We start from the raw sequence: 25,365 nt of genomic DNA on the forward strand, positions 1-25,365 counted from the left end.
GCCATTCACCCAGCACTGTCAGCCCAGCACTAAACCACATCCCTGAAGTGCCAAAGCCTGAAAAGGAGGCCTGACTGAAGCCTGAACAACAGGCCCTGAGCCAAAGGTGACCTCTCCATGAACCTTCCAACCAAAGAATATCTTTTATCCACTCATTAACAAAATATTAATGATCATTAGCACTGTGATAGATTTATCTGTCACCAAATCTGCGGGAAAAAATACAAAAACCCTCCAACCACATTTTAATGTTGGAGAGTCAAGGCATTACTTTATTATCTGGCCAGGATGTTGTTCTGGCCTGGATGTACCACAGAAATCATCTCATCCACACATAGCCCGGCTGTGCAGAGAGAATCATTCCAGGAAAAATGGCATTTACTCAATTTCTCAGATATTTTATACTGTAAAAATACATAGGAAAGCATTGGGTCAGTGTTCATTGGTCTAAAGTTGAGCAAACTGCCAATATTCAGTCTCTCATTGAATCTGAATCTCTTCGCCTCTGATGCTAATTAGATTCTTCATTCTTCAGCTTTTCTTATCAGTCCTTTTTCCAGGCAAGGATGTTTTTAGCTCTGCTGGAGGTCGCATCTGTGGTAGCCGTTTGTGATAGCCACCATGTCCTGTTGATAACCACAATGTCCTGGCAGATGTTCTGTTAATAGTCTTTATCTTTCTGGTATCTTCGGGGTCACTCCCAATCTGTTGATATGCTGAGTTCACCAGACCTCATCTGGTAGAACAATGCCCTGAAAGAAACCTAAAATTCCTCTTCCCAGGGTAAAGACAAACAAAGCTTTTGACTAAAGTTATACAAAATTTTTAACCTGATATATTTTCCAACACAGGGACACTCAGGACAGTATTCCCTGTCCCTACCTGTGCATGGCACCTCCCACACACCAACAGTGGCCTCCTGCCCACAGCATTGCTCTTGAAGCACGGAATTGACTCCACAACTCAGATAGTTATGAAGTAGGTATGTGTTTATTCCAGCTGGGGTGCATGGGGGTAGCCCCTCCAAAGACATGCACACCCTCAGCGGCACTTCACTAAGTTTATATTAGGTTACAGATTACATATGCATAAAGTTAGACAAAGCCCCTATACATATTCATTACCTATCCCCGCTTCGTATTATAATGAGTTCAAAGTTCATTTAAATATGCTCGCGCAAGCACAGTGTCTCAGATTAATTGTGGGGAAGGGTCCCGATGATTAATTATGACAGGTGCGCATGCTCCCTTGGTCCTTGGTCCTAGTCCAAGCCTGAGAACCAACTCGTACCGGTCCTGGGGTCCAAGGGTGGGATGCTCGGTTACACTTGGTGCTTTCTCTCAATTACTTGGCTCTCCTCTTTTATCCTCCCCGATACCAGGTAGGCACAAATTCACCAAGAAAATAATAAATGGATCGCAGCTGGCATATCTTAGTAAATCATTATCCAATCTCTGGCTCTCTAAATCAGTTTAAAAATATTATTATTACTATTATCCAGCCTCTAGCTCTTTTACATAAGTAATTTCTATTTTACCCTAAATCACTCTTCTCAGCTCCCTCTCCTTCCCTGATCATCTCCCTGTGCTGCACATGTTCCTCCTGAGAGGAGCCTTGTCCCTGTCAGTGCTCACAGAGCCCATCCCACCCTCTGTGCACTCGCCCAGCCCTACAGAAACCTGCCTGTCTGCAGGGCCCTGCCTGGGGGAGGCTCTGTGTGCAGGTGGGCAAGGGCAGCTGGCAAGAGCCCTGCTGGGCCCTGCAAATGTGCTGCTGCTGCTGTCCATGGGCTGAGCAGTGGCTGAAGGCCCTTGAGGAGGCTCCCAGCAGACACACTGAGCACCCAAAGGTACAGAGCAGGAGTTGCAGTAAATGCTCAAACATTTCTCCTTTTCTACTTCTCTCATTCCCCAACCTCCCCATCCTGCTCCAAGTAGGAAACTGAAGCAGTCTCAGGAAAGCTCCTTATCTTCACAGTAATCCCTGGCTCACCTTCTTTGGGAAGTGTCCTCCAGAGCTGTCCCCAGGCTGACCTGGAGCTGGCAGCAGCCCTGACCCACACAGCACCTCTCAGCAGCAGCACCTGCCCTGCTCAGGGTCGCTCCTTCTCTCCACAGCTTCTGGAAGAACTTTCTCCAGCAGAAATTCTGGCCATAACGTCCTTAGGAGCTCAGGGTGTTTCTCCTGCAGCTCCTTGTAGCTTTCCTCTTCCTGTGCTGGGTCTCCTGCACCACAGAACTCTGCCAGCTGCAGCTTTACAAATGTCAGCTCAAGGTCTGGATGTTCCTGAACGATTTGCTCGAGGTCCTTGGTGGCTGCATCCAATGCATTCTTCTTGTCTTCCCCCTTTGCATGGAGCCAGTGGATCTGCTGGCCCCTGGCCAGGGCCTGGCAGAGCAGGTGGAACCTGGGTCCTGCTGCAGGAGCTGGGGGAGCTCCAGGCCTCGCTCTGGCCGCTGGGGCAGCCACAACACAAGCCGTTGCCAGCCAGGAGCCGAGGGCTCCGTGTGGCTCTGCAGGACCTTGTCCCTGGGGCTCGTCTGGATCAGCGCGGGCAGCTGGGCTGCACTTGGCTCCGTTTGTGTCCCTGCTTCCCCTGGGACAGCAGCTGCCCAGCGCCCAGGAGACAGCAATGGCACCGGGGCAGTTTGGGGTGAGGTTCAGTGTCTGTGCCTGGCATAAATCCCAAATCCTTCCCGAAGGAGCAGAGAGTGCTGACAGAGCACAGGATGCTCTGCTGAGCACGGGATGGACCAAGGGTGATGTGAGACAAAGCCAGGAGGGGAGTCCCAAAGAACAGGAGGAAGAAGAGCAGGAGGATAAACCGGCAGGAGAGGAGGAGGAGGGATAGAGGAGGATGAAGAGCGGGTGGGGAGGAGGGGTGGAAGAGGGGAAACGGGAAGAAGAGGAGGGATAAAGGGAGAGGAGTGGGAGGAAGAGGAGGGATAGAAGAATGGAAAGTAAAGCATGAGAAGGAATCACCACGTGCGTCTGTTGTTCTCTGTGTCTGCAACCCTCGGCCCGGGAACATCGCCCCCCCGGGGCATCCCGCAGGTGAGCGGGCAGGGGGAGCTGAGCCAAATATCCTGGGCGGTGCCTGGGGTTCTTTAGGGGAGGTTTGGGGGATTTTTGGACCTTGTAGAACTCCAGTGCCGAGCCCAGAATATCTTTGGTTGGTCCAGGGAGGGGTTTTTTGTTTTGGGTTGTTTTTTTTGGTTTTTTTTTTGCGGGGGAAGGGGAGGGGGCGGATGTTTGGATCTTGCAGGACTCCAAATGTGAGTCGCAAATACCCCTTGGGGGGACATTGGGGAGTTCCCGGCACGTGGGTTTTGGGGTGATCCCAGTGGCGGCTGCCAGGAGAAATGGGATGGAATGGAATGGGATGGGATGGGATGGGATGGGGCCGGGAAGGGTGAGATGTGGATTGGGGTGAGGGATGAAGTCTGCGGGAGGGGGATGGGTGGGATGGGGCCTGGGATGAGGCAGCCGAAGGTTGGGGGTGATGAAGCCGGGGGACCCCACTCCTTAGGGGCTTGCGGGGTATCCGGCAGCTGTGAGGGAGTTTTGGGGTACCCCTGATCCTTCGGGGGTGGCTCTGGCAGCAGGGGGACACGTGGCTCCGGCACCTCTGGACCCCACCTGCGCCCCCCTCGCCCCTAGCGCCCCCGGGAGCGGAATTTGGGGAGGGGGGAGGTGGGGGGCGCCCAGGCCGGGCCCCCCTTGCTGTCCCGGCAAGCGGGGGCCGAGTGCGGGGGGAGCCCCGCGGGCATTGCCCGGCCCTGCCCGGCACGGCTGATGCCGCCCGCCCGCGCTGCGCACTGCTCCGGACTGGTGCTGCCAGTGCCGCGCGGGGCGGGGCCGCTTTGGGGACCCCCCAGGGCAGAGCGCTTTGGGCTGCTTTGGGGCTCTGGGCACCTGCAAAACCGGCGCTGGGCACGGGAAGAGCGTGTGGGGACAGCTGGGGCCCTACTGGTGGCACTGGTGGCGCTGGGAGTCCCCCCGGCCGCGGGGTGAGCGGGGGGCGCGGTGAGAAGGGGGGCGGGGGCTGGGAGCCCAAATGGAGCGAAATGGGGATTGGGGCCCTGTGCCCCAGCACTTGATCCCTGGAGCAATTCCCTGGGCTCTGGGGGAGGTGGATCTGCACTGGGGGTCCCCAAGCCTCCTGTCCATCCCTGGGGCTGATTGGGGTGTTCCCCCCACCCAGCAGCTTGTGCTGCAGCAGGCTTGGGGCAGAGGAGGGTGGGGAAGGGGGTTCTGGGGTGGGAGCAGAGGAGCAGCAGGAGGAAGAGAAGGGAGAGAAAAGGAGGGGCAGGAAAAGAAGAAGCAGCAGAACCATGAGATTTCACCACCCACTGTGTCTGCAGCACCCCTGGCTCTGGGATCATTGTCCCCCTGCATTCCACAGGTGACCAGAGAGGAGGAGCTCACCCCAAATCTATCGGGGGGTCTTCGGGAAGGTTGGTTTGTTTTTGTTTCTTAAAAGGATATTTAGAACTCACAGATTCTAGAACTGAGCCCCAGATATCTTTGCATGTCCCTGGCAGGGATTTTTTGGACCAAAGGGGATGTTTGGATCTTGCAGGACTCCAAAGCTGAGCCACAAATGCACCTTGGGGGAATATTGGTGGAGTCCATATGGGAATTGCCTGGTATCAGCAGGACCGAAATCTGCGCCACGGCAGACCTGCCGAGGGGCTGTTTGCAAGGGCCTGCAGGGACAGCAGCAGGGCCAGTGGCCTCCCACTGACACAGGGCGGGCTGAGGCCGCAGGTGTGGCACAAACTGTGGGCTCTGAGGCTGCTGAGGCCCTGGCCCACGCTGCCCACAGAAGCTGTGGCTGCCCCTGGATCCCTGGCAGTGCTCCAGGCCAGGCTGCTTGGGCCTTGGAGCAACCTGGGAGAGTGGAAGGTGTCCCTGCCCATGGCAGCAGGCTTGGAACAAGGTTATTGTTAAGGACCCTTCCAAGCCAAGGCGTTCTGTGATTCTGTGATCCCAGGGGCAGCTGGGCTTAATTTGTGATTAGAAACAGCTCAGCACTGCAAGTTTGCTTGAGTTCAAGGAGATTGTTCACCAGCCCAGATTCACAACTGGTGAGATTTACCAATAGTAGAGGTCAGGCTGAGATCAATAAAATCTTACACAGTCCAGATTCTGCATGATTGTAGTTTATTGAAGAAAGAGCAAAACTGTTTGAGGCTTGCCAGTCATAAATGCACTAACTATAGAGCATTACTATGTGTCTCAACAGATAGTGACAATCCATAAAGCTTTACTTCTAAAAAAAATAATAGTATATATTTAATATATTCTATAGCTGTCATCTATGGAATAAATATATCTATTTTATCAAGATCTTTCCGGACATAAATGCACTAAGAGAGTTCTTAAGTGTCACAACAGATAGTGCCAACACTAAATATGTGCTATATTGTTATTGTTTAATCATAATTTCATTGTCAAATATTTATAATGAATATTTATCTTGATAGATTATGTACCTATTTCTTACTTTTGATAATATACATTTTAGTATATGGTTTTCTTGGATTGAATTTTGGTATTATTTATGATACTTAATAAACTATTTAAAATAGTTTTATTAACTTTATCATGTAGTTATAATAGGTATACATTATATATCTTTATCCAGGAAATAATAAAATCTAGATACTTCTATATACGAGATTTCAAGGTCAGCTCCAACACAGTTGGTACAATGCTGACCTAAAGGTGTCCCTTGCGGGGACAAGGAGAGACACAGTCCATTGTCTAATCCTGGGCTAGCAGAGCTAGTTTGTCCTCTCAGTGTTTTTTCCCTGTTTGTTTGTCTTTTTCTGCCTCACATTCCCACTTCCTTCATACTGTCATTTTTGGCCTTTCTCAAAGGTCTGGAACAACTGCATGTTACAGGTGGGGTTTGGTGACTTTGGCCATGCCTGTAAGGCATGTGCTCTCCTCATTTGCATTCTTAGGAGTGGGAAAGGCCGCATGCAAGTAGGTGTTCATGTGGATCTGGGTGACTGGTTTTGGAAATGGAATGATAGGAGGAGGTAGAAAAAACCCTCTGGTGGCCCTCCATCTGCTGAGGCAGCAGGAGAGGCTGTGGGGCCTTTGCCAGAGTCTTTGCACATATCCTCTTCTCCTTTAAGTGTTCTTTCAATTGTAGCTGTAAAGGATTCTTGTAAGAGCCTGTTGCAGATCCATGTAATTACTCTTTGCGTAGGAGTGGGCAACTGGATCCATCACCAAGTGATGGAAGAGATTGAATGAGTTAGCCATTTGCACATCCTGGGGCAAAGTGATCTCCTCAGGAAGCCTCCGGTTGCCCACAATGAAGTGGTTGAGGTGTCTCACTTCCACATATGAGCGCAGGGTGCTGCTGATATCCAGAAGTCGTCTCACAAAATCTCTCCTACGCCACTGTGACACTGGTAAAATGTTCAGCATGTACATGACAATTGTCTTTGTGGTATAGGTGGAAAAGCCGAAACCCAGCTGAAGACGGGTGAAGAACTGTAGGCACTTGAGGTGCAAGCTGTCAGGGGGAGCCTGCCTGGCGATGTGCCTGAAGAACTTGATCTCTGCTACGTCGTAGGTCTCAGGCCACCATGTGCTTGGGGTGAGGAGCTCTCTAGACTGGCTGCTAACAAAGATGTCTGAGTTGCCTCGCTGCACCCCAAACAGCATCTCAATCCGGAAGCTTTCTCTGCCATTGGTCACCTTGAATTGGCAGGAGCGTGGGTAGGGCAGCAGCACTAAATGCCAGTTGTGTGACTGAGGCAAAGCTGGCCAGATTGCTCTCAGCAGCACGTAGAACCAGCGGGCTGTTTTCTGCACATCGAGGTAGGAGCCGGTGCAGAGGGTGTGAAGGAGGCTGGGATCCTGATTCCTCCTCAGCTCCTCCTCGGGGTGGTGGAGGAAGCACAGCATGTTCTCAGCCTGCTGCTCCCTTGTGCAGGTGCACTCCAGCTCCACGCGGACACGGAAGATCCTCACGTGTCTCTGCCTTGCAGTGGACATCTCCAGGTGGAAGGAATGCCCTTGGGGAGGAGTCATGGGTACAAGAAAGCGATAAACAACATCCTCCTCACGGGGACTCCAACCCTCAAAGGCACTGCCAACCCCAATGGCTCGTTCCAGCATCGGGTGGAAAGTGTCAGATAAGACGCGTCCAGCGTAATTTATGAAATCGTCCATCAGGTTAGTTGTCCACTCGCAGCCTGTCTCCAGGTCCTGTACAGGCCACTGTAGGTGCTCCATTAGAATCCTTCCAATATCATCAGATTCCTGGTCTTCGACTTCATTGGCGTCATTATTGTTCTGTGCATTTGCAGCAATATTCATGACTTGATTTCCAGCATCGTCTTCTTCATTTGCTCCATTGTTTTGTTCTTCATGCTCCTCTCTCCTCAGGCTCCTTTTCCTCCAGATAAACCATACTGCCAAAAGAAGGACCAGGAGCCCAGCAAATGCCCAGAGCTGCCAGTGCTGCAAGTCAAACACCAGCAGGTCTCCCCAGGCTGAGCTGCTCTGCTTCAGTCTCAGCTGCTCCAACTCTTGCTCCAGCCGAATCTTCTCCTGTTCCAGGTATTTCACACGTGCCTGCATGCACAGGAGCTCCTCCTGATCCATGCCATCATCCACAGGCTGGAGGTACTGAATGAGGGTTTTTAAGAGCCAGAAAAGGAAGTGCCAGGAAAACATGGTCTGCAGAAGGATAGAGAGAAGGCCTTGAGTAGGGCTGGGAGGGAGGCAGGTGGCAGGGGTGGGAATCACAGGGATGTGGGGGCAGGAAGGAAAGGGCCCCAGAGAGCTGGCATGAAGCAAGGCCTGTCCTGCTGCACCAGGAGCAGCAGCAGCAGCAGCATGCCCTGCCCAAGGCTCCCCTGTGAGGGGCTGTCCCTGCATGCACGGGGAGAACCCACCCCCGGGTGCAGCGTTTCTGCCCCAGCCCTTGTCCAGCCCAGCCTCCCTGCCACGTGTGCACTCACTGCTTGCCCGGGCTCTGCCGGGGCAGCGTTGCCTGCTGGGGCCTTTTATAGCTGCCCCCATTGTGACATGTCCCCCGTGATGTCACAGGTGCCACAGCGCATCACAGCCAGGCCAGCCCCACTCTTTGTCCCCAGCCCAGCTCAGCCAATCCGAGTGGCCCTGGTGTACATATAGATACATATTATATAGATATTTTATTAGTTCCATTAATTTTATGAAAAGATTTAGCACATGTATAATTTCACTACCTGTTGCGATTTCTGTGACACATATTAATGCTCTGTAGTTACTGCATTTATGACAGGCAAGACTTTTATTAAAAAGACATATTTGTAAAATGGATATTATACACATGTTATATTTAATCCAAAACAATAATACAATAAATAATATTGAAATACAAGAAAATATTATTTATATCTAAATATTACATCATTACCCAGAATCATGTATTTTAAATTAAATATATAGCAAACATGTATAAATTTAAACACTGAAAATCATTATAATAAATAATATATTAAACCAATATAAATGTAGCATATATATCGTGTCACTATATGTTATGCCACATATAAACACTCTAAAGTCCATGAATTTCTGACAGGCAAGATTTTTATTACATAGATATATTTCTTAAATATGTCTAATGCATATAATGTCTAATATATCATATTTTCCTATGGAAATACAGCCATATACAGTGTCACTATCTGTTGGGACACACAGTAATGGTCCCATAGTTAGTGTATTTATCTCTGACAAGCCTGCAAATGCTTTGCTCTTGCTTGAATAAAATGCAAAATTGCAGAATCAGGATCGTGTAATATTTTATTGATCTCAGCCTGACCTCTAGTATTGGTAAATCTCACCAGTTGTGAATCTGGGTGAACAGTCTCCTTGAACTCAAGCAAACTTGCAGTGCTGAACTGTTTCTAATCACAAATTGAGCCCAGCTGCCCCTGGGATCACAGAATCACAGAATGCCTTGGCTTGGAATGGTCCTTAACAATCACCTTGTTCCAAGCCTGCTGCCATGGGCAGGGACACCTTCCACTCTCCCAGGTTGCTCCAAGGCCCAAGCAGCCTGGCCTGGAGCACTGCCAGGGATCCAGGGGTAGCCACAGCTTCTGTGGGCAGCGTGGGCCAGGGCCTCAGCAGCCTCAGAGCCCACAGTTTGTGCCACACCTGCGGCCTCAGCCTGCCCTGTGTCAGTGGGAGGCCACTGGCCCTGGTGCTGTCCCTGCAGGCCCTTGCAAAGAGCCCCTCGGCAGGTCTACCGTGGCGCAGCAGACTGAGATTTCGGTCCTGCTGATACCAGGCAATTCCCATATGGACTCCACCAATATTCCCCCAAGGTGCATTTGTGGCTCAGCTTTGGAGTCCTGCAAGATACAAACACCCCCTTTGGCCCAAAAAATCCCTGCCAGGGACATGCAAAGATATCTGGGGCTCAGTTCTAGAATCTGTGAGTTCTAAATATCCTTTTAAGAAACAAAAACAAACCAACCTTCCCGGAGACCCCCCGATAGATTTGGGGTGAGCTCCTCCTCTCTGGTCACCTGTAGAATGCAGGGGGACAATGATCCCGGAGCCAGGGGTGCTGCAGACACAGTGGGTGGTGAAATCTCATGGTTCTGCTGCTTCTCCTTTTCCTGCCCCTCCTTTTTTCTCCCTTCTCTTCCTCCTGCTGCTCCTCTGTTCCCAACCCAGAACCCCCTTCCCCACCCTCCTCTGCCCCATGGCTGCTGCAGCACAAGCTGCTGGGTGGGGGGAACACCCCAATCAGCCCCAGGGATGGACAGGAGGCTTGGGGACCCCCAGTGCAGATCCACCTCCCCCAGAGTCCAGGGAATTGCTCCGGGGATCAAGGACTGGGGCACAGGGCCCCAATCCCCATTTCGCTCCATTTGGGCTCCCAGCCCCCGGTTGCTGGGACATCAAGGGGGGCCTGGCCTGGGCGCCCCCCACCTCCCCCCTCCCCAAATTCCGCTCCCGGGGACACTGGAGGCGAGGGGGGGCGCAGGTGGGGTCCAGAGGTGCTGGAGCCATGTGTCCCCCCACTGCCAGTACCACCCCTGAAGGATCAGGGGTACCCCAAAACTCCCTCACAGCTGCCGGGTACCCCGCAAGCCCCTAAGGAGTGGGGTCCCCCGGTTTTATCACCCCTAACCTTCAGCTGCCTCATCCCGGCCCCATCCCACCCATCCCCTTCGCTCAGACTTCATCCCACACCCCAATCCACATCTCACCCTTCTCGGGCCAATCCCATCCCATCCCATCCCACCCCGGCAGCTGCCACTGGGATCACCCCAAAACCTGCGTGCTGGCAACTCCCCAATGTCCCCCCAAGGGGCATTTGCGACTCACATTTGGAGTCCTGCAAGATCCAAACATCCGCCTCCTCCCCTTCTCCTGCAAAAAAAAAAGAAACCAACCCAAAACAAAAAACCCCTCCCTGGATCAACCAAAGATATTTTGGGCTCGGCGCTGGAGGCCTACAAGGTCCAAAAATCCCCCCAACCTCCCAAAAAGAACCCCGGGCACTGCCCAAAATATTTGGCCCAGCTCCCCCTGCTCGCTCACCTGCGGGATGCCCCGGGGGGGACGATGCTCCCGGGCCGAGGGTTGCGGACACAGAGAACAACAGACGCACGTGGTGATTCCTTCCCGTGCTTCTCGTGCTGCTCCTTCTCTATCCCTCCTCTTCCTCCCGTTTCCCCTCTTCCACCCCTCCTCCCCACCCGCTCTTCATCTTCCTTCTCTGTCCCCCCTCCTCCTCTCCTGCCCGTTTATTCTCCTGCTCTTCTTCCTCCTGTTCTTTGGGACTCCCCTCCTGGCTTTGTCTGCCATCAGCCTTAGGTCCATCCCGTGCTCAGCAGAGCATCCTGTGCTCTGTCAGCAGTCGCTGCTCCTTCGGGAAGGATTTGGGATTTATGCCAGGCACAGACACTGAACCTCACCCCAAACTGCCCCGGTGCCATTGCTGTCCCCTGGGCGCTGGGCAGCTGCTGTCCCAGGGGAAGCAGGGACACAAACGGAGCCAAGTGCAGCCCAGCTGCCCGCGCTGATCCAGATGAGCCCCAGGGACAAGGTCCTGCAGAGCTACACGGAGCCCTCGGCTCCTGGCTGGCAACGGCTTGTGTTGTGGCTGCCCCAGTGGCCAGAGCGAGTCCTGGAGCTCCCCCAGCTCCTGCAGCAGGACCCAGGTTCCACCTGCTCTGCCAGGCCCTGGCCAGGGGCCAGCAGATGCACTGGCTCCATGCAAAGGGGGAAGACAAGAAGAATGCATTGGATGCAGCCCCCAAGGACCTCAAGCAAATTGTTCAGGAACATCCAGACCTTGAGCTGACATTTGTAAAGCTGCAGCTGGCAGAGTTCTGTGATGCAGGAGACCCAGCATGGGAAGAGGAGACCTACAAGGAGCTGCAGGAGAAACACCCTGAGCCTCTAAGGCTGTCATGCCTGGAATTTCTGCTGGAGAAAGTTCTTCCAGAAGCTCTGGGGGAAGGAGCGACCCTGAGCAGGGCAGGTGCTGCTGCTGAGAGGTGCTGTGTGGGTCAGGGCTGCTGCCAGCTCCAGGTCAGCCTGGGGACAGCTCTGGAGGACACTTCCCAAAGAAGGTGAGCCAGGGATTACTGTGAAGATAAGGAGCTTTCCTGAGACTGCTTCAATTTCCTGCTTGGAGCAGGATGGGGAGGTTGGGGAATGAGAGAAGTAGAAAAGGAGTAATGTTTGAGCATTTACTGCAACTCCTGCTCTGTACCTTTGGGTGCTCAGTGTTTCTGCTGGGAGCCTCCTCAAGGGCCTTCAGCCACTGCTCAGCCCATGGACAGCAGCAGCAGCACCTTTGCAGGGCCCAGCAGGGCTCTTGCCAGCTGCCCTTGCCCACCTGCACACAGAGCCTCCCCCAGGCAGGGCCCTGCAGACAGGCAGGTTTCTGTAGGGCTGGGCGAGTGCACAGAGGGTGGGATGGGCTCTGTGAGCACTGACAGGGACTAGGCTCCTCTCAGGAGGAACATGTGCAGCACAGGGAGATGATGAGGGAAGGAGAGGGAGCTGAGAAGAGTGATTTAGGGTAAAATAGAAATTACTAATGTAAAAGAGCTAGAGGCTGGATAATAGTAATAATAATATTTTTAAACTGATTTAGAGAGCCAGAGATTGGATAATGATTTACTAAGATATGCCAGCTGCGATCCATTTATTATTTTCTTGGTGAATTTGTGCCTACCTGGTATCGGGGAGGATAAGAGAGGAGAGCCAAGTAATTGAGAGAAAGCACCAAGTGTAACCGAGCATCCCACCCTTGGACCCCAGGACCGGTACGAGTTGGTTCTCAGGCTTGGACTAGGACCAAGGACCAAGGGAGCATGCGCACCTGTCATAATAATCATCGGGACCCTTCCCCACAATTAATCTGAGACACTGCGCTTGCGCGAGCATATTTAAATGAACTTTGAACTCATTATAATACGAAGAGGGGATAGGTAATGAATATGTATAGGGGCTTTGTCTAACTTTATGCATATGTAATCTGTAACCTAATATAAACTTAGTGAAGTGCCGCTGAGGGTGTGCATGTCTTTGGAGGGGCTACCCCCCATGCACCCCAGCTGGAATAAACACATACCTACTTCATAACTATCTGAGTTGTGGAGTCAATTCCGTGCTTCATGAGCAATGCTGTGGGCAGGAGGGCACTGTTGGTGTGTGGGAGGTGCCATGCACAGGTGGGGACAGGGAATACTGTCCTGAGTGTCCCTGTGTTGGAAAATATATCAGGTTAAAAATTTTGTATAACTTTAGTCAAAAGCTTTGTTTGTCTTTATCCTGGGAAGAGGAATTTTAGGTTTCTTTCAGGGCATTGTTCTACCAGATGAGGTCTGGTGAACTCAGCATATCAACAGATTGGGAGTGACCCCGAAGATACCAGAAAGATAAGGACTATTAACAGAACATCTGCCAGGACATTGTGGTTGTCAGCAGGACATGGTGGCTATCACAAACGGCTACCACAGATGCCACCTCCAGCAGAGCTAAAAACATCCTTGTCCAGAAAAAGGACTGATAAGAAAAACTGAAGAATGAAGAATCTAATTAGCATCAGAGGCAAAGAGATTCAGATTCAATGAGAGACTGAATATTGGGTGTTTGCTCAACTTTAGACCAATGAACACTGACCCAATGCTTTCCTATGTATTTTTACAGTATAAAATATCTGAGAAATTGAGTAAATGCCATTTTTCCTGGAATGATTCTCTCTGCACAGCCGGGCTATGTGTGGATGAGATGATTTCTGTGGTACATCCAGGCCAGAACAAAATCCTGGCCAGATAATAAAGTAATGCCTCGACTCTCCAACATTAAAATGTGGTTGGAGGGTTTTTGTATTTTTTTCCCGCAGATTTGGTGACAGATAAATCTATCACAGTGTTAATGATCATTAACATTTTGTTAATGAGTGGATAAAAGATATTCTTTGGTTGGAAGGTTGATGGAGAGGTCACCTTTGGCTCAGGGCCTGTTGTTCAGGCCTCAGTCAGGCCTCTTGTTCAGGCCTTGGCACTTCAGGGATGTGGTTTAGTGCTGGGCTGACAGTGCTGGGTGAACGGCTGGGCTTGATGAGCTCAGAGGTGTCTTCCAACAGACAGAATTCTGTAATTCCAGGAGTTTATCTGCTGGATTCAGCCTGGTCCATGTTAGCAGCATTAATTTGCTCAGAAAGTTCCCTCTTGGTCAGCTCTTGAGGCCTAAGGCTTCAGCTCCTTTAGCTCCTGGTGCTAAGCTGCTCGTGCTGAAGGAGATGACTCAGAGAGAAGAATACAGTTCATCCAATTCCTTCTGGACACTGAGAGGGGAGGGTGTGAAAACAGGAGCATTGTTTGGTGTTGCCTCCTCTCTGCCCTTCATGCCTTTCAGTGCTCTGAAAGAGCCAAGAGCTTTCTTCAAGAGTGCAGGGAAGCAGCTGTTCCTTCTGCCAGGTGTGGCTCTCTCCAGTCTCTGCACTTGACTGCTTTTGTCCCTCTTGCTGTGCCCTCTGTTCCCCCTCTGCTCGCTGGCTGCTGCCCAGGACTGTGGAACTGGCCCAGATCAAGTCCTTGAGAGCCTCATTTTTCTGCCCTTGGAGCTGCCTGGGCACAGCAGCCTTTTCCATCTGCAAGCTCCATATGGACAGGGAGTCCCCAGCTCCGTTTCTTGCACAACCTCCAGGAGCCCAGGGCCTGCCATCTCAAGTCCCTGCTGGCACTGAGGGCTCCCAGGTGCCTAAGGCTGCTGTGACACCACTGCAAACAGGAGGCAAGAGTGGCAGGGGCTGTGCTCAAAGTCAGCTCCATTTCCTCCTGCTGCTGCTGCTGCTGCTGCTGCTGCTGCTGCTGCTGCTGCTGCTGCTGCTGCTGCTGCTGTGGGGTCATTTGTCCAGCCCTGCCCCAGACTCAGGGATCAGCTCCCTCGGGATCAGCCACAACCTGGTTGTTGCTCTCAATGCCAGCAGAAGCAGTGGCTGAAGCAGCAGGTGCTGACAGTGCCCCAAGCCCTGGGGCCAGAGGGGTCCCTTGGCTGCACGGCTGGGAGGGAGCTGCCCCTTGTTCTCACTGTGCCTCACACAAAGCTGAGCCCCTCACAAGTGGGGCAGCACAGCAAACAGGGAGCCTGCCAGTCTCTTCCAGCCATGTCTGCTCAGAGTTTGGTCCTTGAAGCTGCAGGTGGACAAAGGCAGCTCTTCTGGTTCCTCTGGGTGTCCCCATGTTCTGCAGTGCTGCTCCATCAGTCTGTGCACAGCAACAGGGGAAAGCCTCAGCCCTGCAGGGGCCAGTGGGAAGGGAGCTGCTCCACATGGGAACCAGGAGAAATGAACATTAATTTTTGTCTTATAAGAAAAGAAAAGGAAAAAGAAAAGGAAAAACCTAGATAAAATGTGAAAGATAAAGATAAAACCTATATGTGTAGTGAAAATTCTTCTGTAACTTTGGATAAGAGGTAACTGATTTTTTGAAAAAGAGATGTCAGTATTTACTTTCTAAATTTGCTGGTGGCATGGATCCATCTTACTGACCTCAGCACCCTTTTAAAAAAGATTTTGAGGTATGTTTCAAATATCTCACTGCCAACCTGTCGTGGTTACAGGAGCACGGTGCCAGTTTGGCACTCTGTGGGTGATAACCAAACTGGGCATTCTACTCCCATTAGGTCATTTCTGATGAGCTGTTGATGACAGGTCGTTTGCAAGAGCTGCCCAGTGCAACCCTGACCCATCAAGCTACCAGCTGGGTGGTAAATGAGATGAGGAAGGGGAGGCAAACCCTGTGAGGCAGGACATTGTTTCCTTTTCTTCACACCAATGACTCAGCTGAGATAACTCCCTCCAGGGAAGCACCAGCACAGTCCCACCCAGCCTGAGGGCTCATCTCTGCTAATGGGCCATCGTGGACTCAATGGCACCAGCACAATGGGCAGCAACAACGACTGAGACCATCAAGGACTCCCCAAATATCCCATGACTCACAGGATAACATCATTCCATTGTGAAACTCCCTGCCCAGAGGGAGGTACTGAGCATTCCCACCTGAACCTGAGCATATAAAATCTGGCTCTGAGGCCTTGGGACACCACTTCCACTCAACGGGACCAGAGGTGGAGTAGAACTTCTACAGAACTACAACTTCAACAGGACTGTGACCACACTTGGTAGGATCTCGACCATTGCTCTGACCTACAGGGAGCCAGGTTGTACTCAGTCTTTGTGAGTTAAACACGGTTTTCTCTCTATGGTATTTATTGTAATCTCTTCAATGAGTTGTAACTCTGAGCCTCAACGTCTGTTGGGTCAGTTGAGTGGGGTTCATTTCTCCTGCCAGTTTACTTTTAAATGAGCACAGTGCTTTTGGGTGGGTTGTTTGGAGTATGAAGGACTTCCAAGCTGCACAACAAACATCCCTTGGGGGATGTTGGGGTGTCCCTGGGAGGTGTTTCTGGGTGTCCTGGTGGTGGCTGCTGGCACAGACCCAGCAGTGGGCAGGGGATGCAAGGAGGCCCCCTGAAGTGAGGGTTGGGTTTCCCAAATCAGGCACCACCACCTCCAGCCCGGAGCCAGGGGGCTGTGGGACCCCCGGGGAGAACCAGAAGGGATGAACCTCAGGATCCCCAGAGTGGGGAGGGTGGAGAGAGCAATACCAGGAACAGGAGACTGCTGGCAGTCTGGAGGAGGGGGAGTCTGGAGGGAAGGAACCCTGTGACCCTAAGGACCCCGAAGTGGGGAACCCAGAGAGGGGGTAATGCCAGCACAATCAGAAAATTCAAAAGCCTGGAAGCACTTAGGTGAGAAGCGACCCATGGAAACCCCAAAAGCCCTGGCATCCCTAAGTGAGGGGACCCTGGAGGAGAGGGACCAGCACGACCCCAAAGTAGGGAGACTGGAGAGGGAGAAATTTGGGGATTCCCAAGACCCTCAACAGCCCAGGGAGGGTGGGAACCATCTAGATGTGGGAAACCCAATACATGCAGAACCCCAGCAGCCAGGATGGGAGGGACCCCCAGAATTCCAAAGTGGAAAGACCAGAGAAGGGAACGCCTGGGATTGTTTTTGGGGGTTTTTTTTGTTTGTTTGTTTTAACAATCTTGGTGTTTTGGAGGTTTTTATGGACACCAGATGCCCAGTGACTTCTAGAAGTGGACTTGAGCAGGGGGACCTTCAAATCCAATGTGCTCACACCTTGTTTTTCCCCCCAAACCAGGATTTCCCATTGCCAAACCTTGGCTGGATGGAGGGGAAGGCTCTGAGGAAGAGGAAGATGCCCCAGGAGAGCCAGGCAGGTGAGAAGGAAGTCACTGCTCCTTTCTCCCTCTCTTCTCCTCCATCTCCCAGTCCAGCATCACCTCTGGCTGCAGGTCAACCCTGCTGCTGACATCATCATGCCAAGAATGGACTGGGGGGATCTCCTTCCTCTTCCCTCTGGCATGGAGGAAAATCCTAAATCATCTCCTTGTGTTTCCTCCTCCAGGCAATGAGCTGGGAATGGACACCATAGAGGATAAATCCTCCCTGAAGAACCTCATGGAAGAGGCCGATTGGAACGACTCCATGGTGCAGGAGTCCAATGGGAAGGAAAAGGCATGGAGATCCCACACGAGGAGAGGCTCCAAACCGAGCCCAGGGTGCTGTGAGGAGCAAAGACCCACCCTGTGCCAGGAAATTGGCCAGCAGTCAAGCCAGAGCTATGAGCAGGTGGCCCATGAGCAGCTTCACACCAGGGAGAAGCCCTACAAGTGCTTGGAATGTGGGAAGAGCTTCAGGACAAGCTCTAACCTGATCCGCCACCAGATGATCCACACTGGGGAATGGCCCTATGAGTGTGGGGAATGTAGGATGAGTTTCGTCCAGAGATCCCACCTGATCATGCACCAGAGGATCCACACTGGGGAACAGCCCTATGAGTGTGGGGAATGTGGGAAGAGATTCAGTCAGAGCTCCAGCCTGATTGTCCACCAGAGGATCCATACTGGGGAGAGGCCCTATGAGTGTGGGGAATGTGGGAAGAGCTTCAGCACGAGCTCTAACCTGATCGTCCACCAGAGGATCCACACAGGGGAGAGGCCCTACAAGTGTCCCACATGTGGGAAGAGGTTTCAGACCTCATCCAGTCTCCTCCTCCATGAGCGGATTCACACAGAGGAGAGGCCTTTCCGCTGCCCTGACTGCGGGAAAGGCTTCAAGCACAACTCCACACTCATCAGGCACCGGCGCATCCACACCGGGGAGAGACCCTATGAGTGTCCTGAGTGTGGGAAGAGCTTCACCCAGAGCTCTAGCTTGACCAAACACCAACGGAGCCACCAGTAAGAAAAGCCCTGCACAAGCCCTGACTGCAGGAAGGGCTTTGTCTTCTGCTCCAGCCTTATTACCTAAAGCCTCGTGGTTTTCCTGTAATTTGGGAGGGATGTTTGGTGTTTGGGAGCTATTCTGGATGATTTGGTGCTTCAGGGGTATTTGGTACAGTTTCTTTCACCATTTTTTATTTGAAAAGCCAAGAGGGTTCATCCAGTACCTCAAAATCACTCGATTCCACTGGAATGTATTCAGTCGTACACCAAAGTGGCTCAATCGCTGCCCAAAATGACTCAATTCCACAGCCCCTCAGGGTGGGATGACATCGGAAGGGGATTGGGCAAAGTGGGATGCAGTTTCGGAGGGGTGAGTTGGGCATTGGGTGGGGCAGGATGGGTGGGATGGGAATTGGAGGGGTGGAATGGTGGAAAAGGGCTTGGGAAGGGGGTCTTGATGTCTATGAGGGGTGCAAAGGGTTTGGGTGCGGATTGGGAGGGTGGGGCAGAGTCTGGAAGGAGACAGTTAAAGGTTGGAGGTCATGAAGGGAGGGGGAACTTGTTCCTGAGTGGGTTTTTGGGCATTATATAAAAGGATTATTTCTCATGAGCCTTGAGACAATAAAGAAAAAGGAGGTTCATCCTTTTGGTGTGGTGCTGTGTGTTGGGATTTGGGGATTAATTTCTTGTTATTATTGTTCCTATTATATGTTTGAATTTTTTATTAGTGTTCTACTTCTAAATCCCACCCATTGTTAATAGTGACTGGATGGCAGCTCACTGGGAAGACTCCCTTCCTTCTCGCAGTGGGATTAAGCTGTAGTCACTTCCAAGTTTCCATGACAGCCTTGTGAGGTGTGGATTGACTCCACAACTCAAATAGTTATGAAGTAGGTATGTGTTTATTCCAGCTGGGTGCATGGGGGGTAGCCCCTCCAAAGGCATGCACCCCGTCAGCAGCACTTCACTACGTTTATATTAGGTTACAGGTTACATATGCAGAAAGTTGCACAATGCCCCTATACATATTCATTACCTATCCCCGATTAGTATTATAATGAGTTCAAAGTTCATTTAAATATGTTCACGCAAGCACAGTGTCACAGATTAATTGTGGGCGAGGGTCCTGAAGATGAAGTTAGTAGTCTTCCTCAGGATGAACTCTTCACCGTGTTCCCTTGCACATGCTCCCTTGGTTCTTGGTCCAAGTCCAAGCCTTAGAACTAACTTGTACCAGTTCTGGGGCCTGAGAGCAGGATGTTTGGTCACACTCAGTAGTTTTTCTCAATTATTTGGCCTTCTTCTCAATATCTTCCCTGATACTAGGTAGGCATAAAATCATTAATTGAATAATACATTGTCTTCAGCAAGCAAATCTTAGTAGATCATTATCCAATCTCGGGCCTTCTAAATCAGTTCAAAAAAATAATTATCTTCCAGCTTCTAGTTCTCCTAAATAAATAAATTCTGGCCCCTCCTAAATCAAGAGGGGCTGAGGCCATGGGGCCACTGCCCAGAGCAGCCTGGCCTGAGCAGGGCTGTGGGGCCAGAGCTGGCTGGGCTGTGCTGGGGAGAGCCCCTTGGTGCTGCAGAGAGCTCAGGGCAGCTGGGAGAGCTTGGAGGGAGCTGGGCTGGGCTGAGAGAAGCTGGGAGAGAAACCCATCAGTGTCCATCTCAGCCTGTGTGAGCATGCAGGGGGAGGACTGAGCCCCGGGCTTGTGGGGCAGAGCCACGGCCTGGGGAAGGGCTGGAAAACAGGCAAGTGGCCGAGAGAGGAGGCTGCTCTGTGCCTTTGGTGGCATGGACAGAGCAGGGAGGGAGCCCAGGACATTTGTCAGCCTCAGCCTCTGTCCCCAGCCGTTGCCAGCCCTGGCTGCTCAGCCCAGGTTTGCGGGTGAGTTTGGCTGTGCCCCAGCTCCATCCTGCTGCGGGGCTCAGGGCCTGTTCCCAGCAATGGCCAGCCCTGTCTGGCCTCTCTGCTGGCCCCGAGCCTGGCAGAGCCTGGGGCAGGGCTGGCTGGGAAGGGCCACAGGTGCCACGGGCTGTGCAGGAGCTTGGAGAGGCTGCCCAGCAGGGAGGCCATGGGGGCACAGAGCCCCAGGGGCTGCTGTGGGCACCACGGCACAAGGGCTGTTCCCACCCGGAATGCTCCTGGCCTGGGCTGGGCTGCACAGGGGGGCTGTGGCACCATGGCTGGGGCAGTGGGGCACAAAGGGGCCACGGAGCTGCTGCCGGGGTTGACAGCAAGGCCAGGAGCAGACAAGGACTTTCTTCTCTATTCACCCTGTATTAGCAGATACTTGGATTCAATATCAATTGGGAATTGCACAAATTAATGTATCAGCAGGAATAACACTAAACAGGAGCTAAAAAGTCTTTCCACGCTGTTTTTTGAAAATATATATTTATTTTGAATGCACTTCTGAAATCTGCCTATTTAATCACAGAAGGTTTGAAAACTTAAAGCAGATTGTTCCCAAAAGCTTGACTTGTTAAGCTGTTTTGAGTTTTAATGAGCCCTGGAGTACTGAATTCCGGAAGATCTGAACTCTGAACAAGCTACTGGAGAAGTAAAATTCAGCAGCAACCTCCAAGTTTCTGAGGATGTCAGCAGCCCCCACTGAGGCCATCCCTGCCAAGAGACTGTGGGGGGAATCAGCAGACAAGGAGAGCATCCCTGGGGCTGGGGAAGCAGAATGCAGAGGCACCACCAGGTCCAGGTGGGAAATGAACTGTGGAGTGTGGCTGTGAAAGCCCTGCCTGGGCTGTGCCAAGCAGGACAGCCAAGCCCTGACTCCCATGGCCTGGGAATGGGGCTCTGTGGCCTCACTTGTGGCTCTCCTGGGAGCAGTGGTATGTGGGCTGTGGAATGGTGAGTGCAGGTGTAAGGCCCCAAACCACTCGCTCAAGTAGACCTTTGAAAGGAATTACAGTTGTTTGTGGACTCTGAGTACAAGACAATATTCTTAGGAAACAATGCCTGGATAGAAGGAAATGTGGTGGCAAAATCCCAATTCTGGCCATGGGTGCCTGGAGGAGAAGGACAGTTCTTTTCCACAGGAAGGAAAGCAGAGAGTCCCAGTGTTTCAGTGGCAGATGAGAAATGACTCTCAACATGTCAAGGTCAGCTGGAGCAGTCAGGTGGCCCCTGGGAGGCCAAACCAGCCAGACCTGTGCCATGTCCCTTGGTTTTATGAGGCCCTGCCGTGTCACAATGGCCCCTTGCATCCATGGTGGTTCATGGTGTCACCAAAGTCTTCTTTGGTTCCACAATGTCACAATAAACCATTGATTACATGAGGCCATTCTCTGTCACCATGGAGCTTTGGTTCCACAAGCCCTTCACTGTCAGAATGAGGTTCCATGAGGCTGTGAAATTTCTTAATATTCTCTCCATGGTTCCATGAGGCCCTGCAATGTCACAGTGGTCTCCATCATTCCGTGAGGCTCAGCAGTGTCACAATGGTCCCTCGGTCCCACAAGGCCCCACAGTGTCACCATGGTCTCCTCAGTTCCATGGGGCCCTGGGGTGGTGCATTCCTCCCTCCCCTTCTCAGGCTGCCCTGCGATCTGAGAAATGCTCGTTAGGCCTCAGCCTTGGCCAACAGCCCCTGGGCTCAGCTCCTCTGCAGCTGATCACAAACACTGTCTGCTCCCAGGCACTGCTGCTGTCCAACCAGCTCCTGGTTGCTTTAGGAGCAGCCTTGGGAACTGTTTTTCTCCCCTCAATGGCACAACATCCCCGTTCTCACAGTGTCAAAGAAAGCTGTTGATGCGAAGTGCAGCCAGGATGAAACATTGCTGTGACTAAAGCCCATCTCTTGGGGCCCTATGAACAGGGCTCTAAAATGAGCCCCTTGGAGCTCTCCTGGAGCAGTGAGCTCCCTCTGAGTGGGGCCTCTCCGAGCCGGGAACTCTCCCGTTTGCTGCACTCGGGGCATCCCCGAACAACGAGGGACCCTGGGCTGATCCCCCCACTGCTCGAGGCTCAACCCTTCGCCTGCTGGGGAGATGCAAAAGCATCCGCAGTGAGCATTTCCCTGGCCTCCAGGGCAATTTCTGACAGCTGCCTGGCACTGCCTCTTTCTGTCTGTGTGCACACACGTGTGCCTGTGCTCTGGAAATGGGGGAGAAATGCTGCTCTGGAAGGTGTTGAAGTGCCCTGGATATCTGAGTGAGTTAGGCCTGTAAGTAAGGTTCAGTCATCAGGTATGAGCTAAGTGAAATGCTGCTGAGGGTTTTTCTTCTGCTAAGTTGTTGAGTTTAAGGTATAAGTCAAGGTTAAGGTAGAAGTTAAGTTCTGTTAAGTTTGAGGGCTGTTAAGCTTTTAGGCCATATTCCTTTTATCCTTACCCTCACTGTCCTTTTGTCTCACACACACACACACACACACACACACACACACACACACACACACAAGGACAGTTCTCAGTTAATTTCTGGTTTGATTGCCTGGAGTTGCTTGGTTTTGTTGTTGCTTTTTTCCCCTGGTGTACCTGAACTGTCCAGTCAGGAGCAGAGTGACTCTTGGCAAGGAACTTTGTTGTGCTGTCGCTTGACATTAAATCTGGTTTTTCCTGATGCCTTGCTGGGGATTTTTTAAGTGCTCTCAAGCCCTCATTCCTAGGATGGTGAAGCAGCCCTGGGCCAGGCTCTCCTCCGGGGGAACACGGGGACGCTGCCAGGGGGTCCCTGTCTCCCTGTCCCACCCCCCAGGGCCCTGTCCCCCCTGTCCCCATGTCAGGCTCTGGGGATCGATCTGGTGGAACATCTTCTGAGGGAGACTGTGGCACTGGGGGTCAGGGGGGGACCTGGCGGGACAGGGGACCCTGCTGTGCACGAGCAGCGTTGGAGTTGTCTGGGGGAACTTTGGGGGGTGCTCCCTGGGACCTCCCCAGGGACATCACACAGACCTCCTGTGATGTCACACATCCACTCTGTTATGTCACAGGCCTCTCTATGATGTCCCAGTTGATGCTGCAATGTCACACAATCTGCCCTTGGGTGTCACACCACCGTTCTCTGATTTCACAGCTTGCTCTGGGTTGTCACAACCCCTCTGGTATGTCGCCCAAAAACCCTGTGATGTCACAACCCAGTCTGTAATGTCACAGTGTTCTCTGTGATATCACACAGCCTGTTCCTTGATGTCACAGACAACTCTGTGATGTTACAAAGCCACATTGTGAGGTCACAGCCTGCTCTCTGATGTCAGACAGAGCCATCCTCTATGATGGCAGAGTCTGCTCTGCAACCGCACAGCCCTCTTTGTGATGTCACAGCCCACTCTGTGGCACAGCCTGCTTTATGATGTCACATCACCACCATGGGACATTACATCCTGCCCTATCATGTCACACAACCAACCAGTGATTTCACAGCCCAGTCTATGATGTCACAGCCCTCTGTGACCTCACAGCCAACCTGGGATGTCATACAGCCACACTGTGATGTCACAGTGAGCTCTGTGCTGTCACACAGTCCCCTCTCTGATGCCATAGCTGGTCCATGAGCTCACAGAACACTCTGGTATGTCACAGCCAAATGTGTGACCTCTCACAACCCACTCTGTGATGTCACACAGCCCCTTTCTGACATCACAGCTGCTCTGTGGCTCTCTGACACAGCCCCAGAGGTGCCCATGGCTATGACACAGCCCCTCTGGGCCATGGCACAGCTCCTGCCATTGCTGAGCACCTGTGAGCTCTGGGTGTGCCCTGCTGGTGTCCCTGAGATGGCCTGGCAGTGCCCCAGCCCTGCTGGGCTGTGCACAGGAGCTGCTCCTGGGCAGAGCTGTCTCTCTGCAGCGCTGCCGCTTGCCAGGAGCTCCTCTGTGCCAGGAGCCCAGCCCAGCTCAGCAGCACAGCAACAGCACAAGGACTGGAATGACCCTCGTGGGGCTTTGGTGCTGTTTGCATCAGACTCAGTCCCTCAGAGTGAGTGCAAAAGACTTCTCAAGAAGTCAATGTGAGATGGAAACACTGAAGTTCCTTGTAGTTTCAATGGGTTCCTCTAACAGACACAACTGTGAAACTCTCCCCAGGTTCCAGTGAGAGCAGAACACTGCAGGCAGTGATGGCAGGTGAGGACAAGCAAGGCAAAGGTGTCTCTGATACTGAGCAAACCTGGATATGTTTCATGAATCGAAAGGGCCAAGCCCTGAGCCCCAGCCCCTGGCAAGGCAGATCCTGTCCCTCCCTCATTGCTCAGGGCTCTTCCCAGGGCACTGGGATGTGGGGATGTGCAATGCCAAGGGCAGGACCATGGGGTGGCCCCTGCCAGGCTGCTGGGCAGGGATAAGGAGGCCATGAAGCCCCAGGGCTGCAAGGGTCACTTGTGTCCTGCTGGCCTCAGGGCCAGGGACAGCAGCCATGGCCAAAGTGCTGCACAAGTTGGCTCTGTCAGGGCCTTGCAGCTCCTGCACATCCCTCTGCCCTCTCCAGCCCAGGCTGTCCTACACTGTCCATGCTCTGTGCCTCTGTCCCTGCAGGCTGTCATCATCCCCCGGCTGCCCCACCTCGCTGGCCCTTCCTTTGCTGACAGCTCTGCGTCCTGCCTGGCTCTGCCTTGGCACACAAAGCCTTGGGCTGATCCAGACTCCTAACAAACCATGGCTCTGCCTTGATTTCCCTCTGGTATTATGCTGTTCATTAGGAAGTTATTTTATCATTATGGAGAAATATTTCAAAGAGCTTCTAATAAATCGGCATTCCTATTTTAAAGGGTGTATTTGTCTCTTTAGAGAAGAGGTGATTGCAGCATTCTGTGACTGACATTGACCCAGGGTCTTACCGAAGGAGGTCTGGCTTGGTCAGAGAAGCTGTGCCTTGACGTGGGTGTGGACAACCCTGGTCCTCAAAGCCCAACCTCATCCTGTCTCTCCTCATTCACCTGGAACCTGCTTTGCTTGCACAACTGGCTGCACTCAGGCAAAGAGGGGTTTCTTCTTTTGTTTCTTGAAGCTCCTGAGTTTCCCCACTGAAAACAGACACCCTCCTTAAGTGTGTGCCAAGCCCAAGCTGCCACCAAGGAGGTTCCCCTTCCCCAAGGCAGAACCATGCAAGGATAATTTTAGACACACAGGAAGTTCTACAATAAACACAAATCCAGGGTTCAGAGAAGGCAGAATTAGAGCAACTGCTGAAGGGCAGACAAGCTTTGAACTCCTTGCAGCTCAAAGCACCAAGGGGATTGTTGAGAGGTGTGTGAGTGAGCCAAGAGTGAAGGGAAGGGAAATGCAGAGAGCCCTGGAAGTGCTTGTGTGCAGACAGGCTGCTGGGAAGGGCACTGCAGCCCTGCCCTGGGCCAGCTGTGATGCTGGATTCTCATGCCAACCTGCACTGGGCCACTGCAAGGGGCTGTTGCCATGGCCACTTCACTGAGCCCACGGCAGCAGCCCATTGCTCAGGGCTGGTGTCACTGCCCAGAGGCACAGGGGATCCATGGCTGGGGTTTGTGCCATGGCCACCTGCCCTGTGCCGCGCTGGCTGGGCAGGCGCCGCGGAACCAGCAGCAAAGCCCAGTGCCAGGGCCAAAGGCCAGGTCAGCCTG

General features: G+C 52.4%; 3 protein-coding genes across 3 annotated transcripts in view; 1 reads left to right on the forward strand and 2 right to left on the reverse strand.

Moving 5' to 3' along the window:
* LOC146420171 (uncharacterized) overlaps positions 1 to 25,365 on the forward strand; it is a 482,891-nt gene that overhangs the window by 351,656 nt on the left and 105,870 nt on the right. Inside the window, 1 exon segment of the mRNA XM_085048543.1 lies at positions 17,401 to 17,829. Within this exon segment, the coding sequence (XP_084904669.1) occupies positions 17,401 to 17,829 (429 nt within the window).
* LOC146420189 (serine/threonine-protein kinase pim-1-like) overlaps positions 1 to 25,365 on the reverse strand; it is a 70,029-nt gene that overhangs the window by 33,585 nt on the left and 11,079 nt on the right. The gene's annotated exons all lie outside the window — the stretch shown is intronic.
* Positions 5,630 to 7,704, reverse strand: LOC146420193 (inositol 1,4,5-trisphosphate receptor-interacting protein-like 1). Its single transcript, XM_085048559.1, has one exon. The coding sequence runs from the start codon at positions 7,702 to 7,704 to the stop codon at positions 6,157 to 6,159; it is 1,548 nt and encodes a 515-aa protein (XP_084904685.1). The 3' UTR covers positions 5,630 to 6,156.

Source organism: Lichenostomus cassidix, unplaced genomic scaffold (genome assembly GCF_008360975.1).
Source record: "Lichenostomus cassidix isolate B80296 unplaced genomic scaffold, HeHo_3.0 HiC_scaffold_44, whole genome shotgun sequence".
NCBI classification, from domain to species: domain Eukaryota; kingdom Metazoa; phylum Chordata; class Aves; order Passeriformes; family Meliphagidae; genus Lichenostomus; species Lichenostomus cassidix.

Bases quoted from the DNA above. Each gene is read 5' to 3' on its own strand.
- LOC146420193 (XM_085048559.1), bottom strand. From the start codon at position 7,704: ATGTTTTCCTGGCACTTCCTTTTCTGGCTCTTAAAAACCCTCATTCAG.